The sequence below is a fragment of the Nematolebias whitei genome, chromosome 3, assembly GCF_014905685.2.
Source record: "Nematolebias whitei isolate Nwh7 chromosome 3, NemWhi1, whole genome shotgun sequence".
NCBI lineage: Eukaryota > Metazoa > Chordata > Actinopteri > Cyprinodontiformes > Rivulidae > Nematolebias > Nematolebias whitei.
The window spans coordinates 45,541,670-45,549,261 of NC_056500.1; the positions used below are offsets into that span (position 1 = coordinate 45,541,670).

Sequence of the window (7,592 nt, forward strand, 5' to 3'; positions counted from 1 at the left end):
ACAGAATCTAAGAAAAAAATCCAGAAGATCACATTGTATGATTTTTCAATAATTTGCATTTTATTGTATGAAATAAGTATTTGACGATAGAAAAACAGAACTTAATATTTGGTACAGAAACCTTTGTTTGCAGTTACAGAGGTCAGATGTTTCCTGTAGTTCTTGACCAGGTTTGGGCTGCAGCAGGGAATTTGTCCCACGCCTCCACACAGATCTTCTCCAGATCATTCTGGTTTCAGGGCTCTCACTGGGCAACATTAAATTTCTGCTCCCTCTTAAGATTTTCTATTGGGTTCAGGTCTGGAGACTGGCTAGGACACTGCAGGACCTTGAAATACTTCTTATGGAGCCACTCCTTAGTTACCCTGACTGTGTTTCAGGTCATTGTCATGCTGAGGGAAGCAGGTTGTTGGCCAGAATCTCACGATACATGACCCCATCCATCCTCCCCTCAATACGGTGCAGTCGTCCTGTCCTCCTTGCAGAAAAGCACCCCCACACTATAATGTCTCACCCCCATGGCTGGGACAGTGTTCTTGGGGTTGTACTCATCCTTCTTCTTCCTCCAAACACAGCAAGTGGAGTTGATACCAAAAAGCTTTATTTTGGTCTCATCTGACCACATGACCTTCTCCCATGCCTCCTCTGGATCATCCAAATGGTCACTGGTGAACTTCAAACAGAACTGGACATGTGTTGATGTGAGCAGGGGGACCTTTCGTGCCCTGCATGATCTTAAACCATAACAGTGTAGTTTGTTACTAATGGTCCTCTTTGAGACTGTGCTCCCAGCTGTCTTCAGGTGGTTGACCAGTTCCTCCCATGTAGTTCTGGGCTGATTCCTGACCTTTCTCAGAATCATCCTTACCCACGAGGCGAGATCTTTCATGGAGTCCCAGATCGAGGAAGACTGACAGTCATCTTGTGTTTCTTCCATTTTCTAATAATTGCACCAACAGTTGCCTGTTGTCCTGAATTTATTTGAATTTGAATAGTGTCCTTGAGAACAGGAGGACTTCTTAAAGAAAAACTAACAGGTCAGTGAGAGCCAGAATTCTTGCTGACTGGTAGGTAATTAAATACTTATTTCATGCAATTAAATGCAAATAAATTCTTTAAAAATCATACAATGTAATTTTCTATTTTTTCTTTTTGGATTCTGTCTCTCGCAGTTGCAGTGTACCTGCAATAAAAAGTACAGACCTCTCCATTCTTTGTAGGTGGGAAAACCTCCAACATCAGCAGAGTATCAAATACTAATTTTCCCCACTGTACATGTAAACAGACCACCACTATCATTTGAGGAAACTATGCTTTGTAGTTTTTATATTGCTTTAAAGTGTAGTTTCCTTAAATGACTGGGGTGGCCGAACATTAATCTATGGTGGCCAAGGCCACCACTGGCCACCCTCTGGCTCCGCCATTGTGCCTGGTTGGGGATAAAATTTCTCCCTCCACTCTGCGCTGCCTGGGAGAAGCAAAAAAATAAAATAAAAATCCTTTTCTCCACAGTGTACCTCCTACTCATTTGAACATCTTGCACCAAAAACATTCCCTGTTCACGTTCACTCCAGAAAAACATTAAAAATGTAACATCTTGAAAACTAGAAACATTCATTATTCAAATCCCTCAGCGATGGGGGACATCTGCATACTGTTACTTCTGAAGTATGTAACAAAAATACTCTCAGATATTACCAGCACTGTACAGTATTCTGCTTAAAAAGAAAAATGTGGATCAACTATAAATCAGCTGCTTGAAAATTCATGTCTTGAATCAATTCAAAACCCAAAACTCAATTAGCTCTTTTTCATTTCTAGTAAACTTCTGAATGTTTGTGGACGTGGAATAATTTTGAAATGTAATAATTTGACTTGTACTGTAACCATTTGTTGGGGAACCACCTGCGTTTGAGGAATGCAGATGTTTTTATTCAGCTTAGACTCGATCAAGAATGAAAGCAGTCTGTTGAGTTTGATGTCCCAGAAATAGTAAAGTTTTATGAGATCATGTGGTTTAAAAAAGACTTCACGGATACTTTTAATGTGAAGTACTGAAAGGTTCCTCTCTTCCTGCATCCCTGCTTTCCTTTCCTCTTTCCTTACTCCCTCCATTTTAGGACACTTAGTATTCTCACCTACTGTTAGCGTCCTGCCTGCTTCATCTTTTGATGGATCCTCTTTATAACCCTCTCTAACATCTTGTTCCACTCAGTGCCTGCCACCAAGCTCACGGCCCTGACCCGTCCTCAGGTGGGACCGTGCCACTGTAAATACGACGTCATGGTATTCTTTGAGATCTGCGAGCTTGAAGCAAACGGAGAGTACGTGTCCAGTGTCACCACATTGAGAGCTGCAGATATTACAGATAACTTGTGAGACTGGTGCTTTAGAGCATTGACCATGTGCTGATTGTTCTACCTTAGTTACATCCCTGCTGTTGTGGACCACAGAGGAGGCATGCCGTGCCACGGCACCTTCCTGCTGCACCAGGTGCGCCCCTCCCTCTATCTGAAATACTTTAAACACTCTGAAAGAAAACTTTTACATGTTCTCTTTGTTGTGGTGCTGCAGGGCCTCCAGAGGAGGATCGCTGTTACCATTGTACACGAGTCTGGAGGTGACATTGAATGGAAGGATATTCGTGAACTTGTTGTTGGTAAGTTCAACATTTTTAGGCTTTTTACCTTTGAAAATAAACGTTTCCTTTAAAATGTGTCAGAGCCGTTCTCACTGAGGCCCCTGTCTTTTCCCAGGGCGTCTGCGCAACACCCCCGAAGCTGACGAGAACATGATCGACCCAAACATTTTGTCCCTCAACATCTTGGCTGCTGGGTATGTCAGGCCCTTACAGGACGACAGGTGAGCATCAACACGCATGGATTTAAGATCCAAATGGATTACTTTAAAATGACTAAATCAAAGCTATTCTACATCATGACAGTGCTTGATCTTAAAGAGTATTTCCGACGTGAACAGTTAGTATCTTACCTGTTGTAAATAGCTCTTTGGCCAACCTCAGTTTGGAGAAACAGAGTTTAGGTCTGTCAGAATGACAACTAATGGTTTGAATGCAACTTGTGGTGCAACAGCTTGGATCTTTGAAACTTCCTGGCTGCACTCAGATCAGTCTGTATCTAATCAGTCCTGAGGTCAGTCCATCTGCAGCAGGTAAGAAATTAACTGTTCATAACCTTTGCACAGTACCGCACTTCAAAAGGTCCAAAATATCCCCTTTCAATCACAGTAGCTTGGCAGAACTGAAAAACCACCATAAGCCACAAACAAAGCATGGCACGTGTCGTGGAACAAAAGAGATTCCCAGAACGACTGGGTGTAGATCAAAATATCCTGATTCATGCTCAGTAACCCAGGTAGAAAACTCCAACAAAGTTAAGTCAGGTCCTCTGGACGGTTTCTTTGTGTTAAAATGTTTTTTGATGTTTGTCAGCGTTTGTTGAAACAGACTCCAGAAACCACCAAACACTGGGTGACCCACTGTATGAAGCTGCTATTTATAAGACTGAGTTTGTTGTAGCTCCTTGGACTGAAGAAGTCTTTTGGATAAAAGATAAAACGTTTCATCATAAAGAAACTGTACAAAGGGCCTGACTTAACTTTGTTAGAATCAGGTGTAAGCTTCATCAGATTTATTACAAAGCTTTGGAGAACAGTCAATAATTATAGAAGATCAATGCATTTAAAAATACAATTCAATTCAGTTTGTTTATATAGCGCCAAGTTACAACAAAAGTCATCTCAGAGCACTGAACAGAAGCATTCTATAAAAATAATCATTTAACATTAATTATCTGAGGAGCAGACTGCTTTGAATTTAACTTCATCGCAGACTCTCATCTTGAGCAAACATGAAGGCGACAGTGGAAAGGAAAAACTCCCTCATGACGAAGAAACCTTTAGCAGAACCAGGCTCAGGACAAGTAGCCGCCTGCTTCGACTGGCTGGGTTTGGTAGGAACAGATACACAATGGCAGGTCAAGAATCATGTTAAGCTATAAATAGTATCAAATGAAAACTATTCAATTTTAACAATTCATTTAAGTCAGTGGTGCCCAAACTTTTCTCTGAAAGGGCCAAATTTAAAATCTGTCAGAGGGCTGCGGGACAAATGCAATAATACATGAAATGCAAATAATTCTTTAAATAAAGTCCATTTATTTATTATACAGTTATTTAACCTTCAATTCTGTATAAAGAACATTACAGAACAGTCAATGACACAGTTGGTGGTGGTGGTGGTAGGGGGTCTGGGGGTCCTCCCTCAGAGAATTTTGAATAAAGTAGATGCCATTTGCTGCGTTCTGGTGTATTTTACAAAGGTTTATTACAGTAAATTAACATGAAACAAAACATGTAAACTCTGTTATTATTGAAATCTCTGACTGCAAAGTGTTCTTAATGCAACACAGCTGCAGCTCTGCAGGTAAGAGATGTGCACTTCAGGACAAACTGAGGTCGCTGACTGGTCAACTGGTCAGTCGCTGACTGGTCAGTCGCTGACTGGTCAGTTTCTGACGTGCCTACTGGATTGATTGACAGGTGGTGCGACTCGTGAAAAAAAAAGATAGATTTTACTGGCCCTGTTTGAGACTGATGTCATTTATTCCATATTTATTCAACATTTATTCAATATTGTTGGTGAATCTAAAGTTTGAGAGCTGTTTCTTTACAAAATCTTAATGATGGTTTGTTAATTTTTCAGAGATGCTGAGTTAAAATTTAGGGGTGCTCAAGAAGGGTGTGTGACGGGCACCTCCATGATGCTCAGCTTTGTCAAAGGAAATATTCAGCAGCAAGAAACTGCCGAGAGACAGTATGAAGTCTGTCAAAATAAAATATAAACCATTAAAATTAAAAAATGTATTCACAACTTAGTCACTCCAGCTGTGTAGTGTCATTACAGTAGTCATTGGGACAACTTTCCATCTAACATTAAACTTGGGATGACTGAGTGTAAACACACTGATTCTTCAAAGGAAATTTTAATATATTAATGAGGACAGCTTGGCGGGCCAACTTTGGCCCTCGGGCCCCACTTTGGGCACCACTTAAGTACTGCCTTCACCTGTCGGAGATGCTGACTCGTTCTGACTTGAACTGAAAAGATTAGTTCTGTAGAGAACGTATCTGGGACCAAGAAGCTGGTGTCTCTCAGGCGGGGTACAACCTGGACAGGTCTCCAGTCCATCACAGAGAGACAGATGAGATGAATAACATTCACTCGTTCACTCACACCCAGTGATTATTTAGAGTTACTGGTGAATCTAACATGCAGGTTTTTAGTCTCTGGGAGGAAACCAGAGTACACTGAGAAAACCCACTTCCACCCAGAAAGGCCAGGAGGTGCGTGATCAACTAACGATATTTACAAGAGACGCAGACAAAGACCACATTTGTTAACTGTGTTCTTACATTTCTGAAAACGAGCTGGGCCGTAAATAGCCCTGAAATGAGTGTTTCTGTGTGAATTTATTTTTGTCATGTTGATTGTAAGAGTTAAAACGACTCATTCATAAAAACTCCTTCCACCAGAGAGCAGCAGGTTTCACTGAAGAGCTGAGGCTCCAGAAGGAGTTTAGCTGAGGCAGATAACACGTCATCAGAGCGCTGGTCATACGGACATGTCTGCACACACTTCTTATGTGTTCAAAGAGACACGTCAGTCAATCAATCACTTCTGTTGTGAATTTGTCAAATTTACAGCATAAATAAGAAAAGACACAACCACAAAATGTGACGTGTGCATTTATTGGCACCTTTGAATTAAATTAACTCCTTACACAACAGAAAACTAAACACTACTCTATTTAAAAATATTACTTAACTACAGCTAACTAGTAAATCATGTTTTTACTCATTAAAATACTTATTATTTACAACGAGGAAAACAAGACCTGTCAGAAAGCAGCAGATAATTTATAATGCTCACACCAAATGCTCCTGGTTTAATAAAAAACATGTTGCCAAAACCTGTTCAGATGCACGAGGATGTATTAGAAAGAAAACAATGAGTAAAGTTTAAAATTAGGATTGTTGATCATAGAAGAGTACTTTTAAAGAGCTTCAGGCCTGAATGATTTTGGAAAATATCCTAATTGCGATTTTTTTTACCTCAATATAGCGATTGTGATTCAATATGTGATTATTTTTCAATGTCTTCTTCTCATGCATTTTTCAACAAACACAAGCAATAAATCAATTCAGCTGTTTTCAGCTCCGCTGCAGCTCTGTTTCTGCATTTTTTATAGCTCCATGATAGCAACTTGGCTAAAATGTGTTCACGAGAACATTCTGTACCACTTATCCACTGTTTACCAAAGCTGAAAACCCAGGTTTGGTTACTGTATTAATGGGCATCATGTCTTTCACTATGAACTCCGTTATTGCTCGAGTTATTTCTGCGTGCCGTTTCAAATTACCATAATTTCCAGAATATAAGCTGCTACTTTTTTCCACACGCTTTGAACCTTTTTTTTTTGGATGGACTAACGAGCTTCATGCCACCAAAACATTTAGCCTCATCACACCCGGGCGCTCACATAGCTACACGTCTCTCTTGTGTGTGTGTGTGTGTGTGTGTGTGTGTGTGGGGGGGGGGGGATGGGTCTTCATGGCTCATTGAGAATACATGTATAAATAAAGTAGTTTTTTTTTTAATCTGACCAATGAAATTACCAAACAGGGCTAATGTATTATATTTTTTAACCAGCCCTGTTTCAGATACTGTTCTGAAAATTAAACATTTACTGTACATATTTGTGTATGTTAAAGTACATATTTAATTAAGTTTTAAAAAATATTTCTGTGTAAATATCTCATGATAGAATGTAGACACCTGCAGCTTATAGACAAGTGAATAAATAAATGTACACATTTTTTTTTTTTTTTTTTTTGAGTGTGCGCTGCTTATATTCAGGTGCACTCAATAGTCCAGAAATTATATTCATACAGAGTAATACCTTGGAACAGTGCGGTCAGTGATCCTGTCGTCTGGTACTTTGCTTACTTGAAGCGCTGGTCGTTGGTATTCTAGTCATGCAACCATCATAAATGGCTTTGTGGTGTTTTTTAAGTGTTGATAAAGATTTGTGGTGTTACTTCGAGAGGTAACAGCAGCAGCAAGTCAGGTTCTGCACAATACATGTCGTTGTGCAGCGTCTTCCTTTTTTACAGTCAAAATAATTCCAAACAACAGACGTGCTGCCTCTTTGGTACCAAACTTTCAGATGTATCAGCTTCTGTCAAGCCTGACACCATTGTGCAACCAGTTAAAGTGCAGTGTTGACTTCTCCCGCTCTCTGCTCTGCTCCGCTCCGCTCACTCACAAGTCACGTAACCAGATCAGTGACCAGTCAAATCACAGCCTTTGAGATTATAAAATCTCGTTTTATCATATCACGATATTTATGCAAATGCAATTAATTGTTCAGCCCTACTTCAGATGTGAAAAGGATTCAAAGGGTTTTAAAATGTGTAACTCTCACTTACAGCTGCTGCTGATGCCACTGTTTGTTCTGGTAAAAAACACAGAACTCTGGAAATATTTGTGTATTGTGTTGACAATGACTGTG

The 7,592-nt window shown here is 40.1% G+C and overlaps 1 protein-coding gene across 1 annotated transcript in view; it reads left to right on the plus strand.

Annotated features, from left to right (window-relative positions):
* Positions 1-7,592, plus strand: part of kif1aa (kinesin family member 1Aa) — an 80,158-nt gene that overhangs the window by 56,151 nt on the left and 16,415 nt on the right. Inside the window, exons 34-37 of the mRNA XM_037698301.1 lie at positions 2,216-2,324; positions 2,427-2,493; positions 2,575-2,659; positions 2,757-2,862. Coding sequence (XP_037554229.1) covers positions 2,216-2,324; positions 2,427-2,493; positions 2,575-2,659; positions 2,757-2,862 — 367 coding nt within the window. The remainder of the gene's footprint in view (positions 1-2,215; positions 2,325-2,426; positions 2,494-2,574; positions 2,660-2,756; positions 2,863-7,592) is intronic.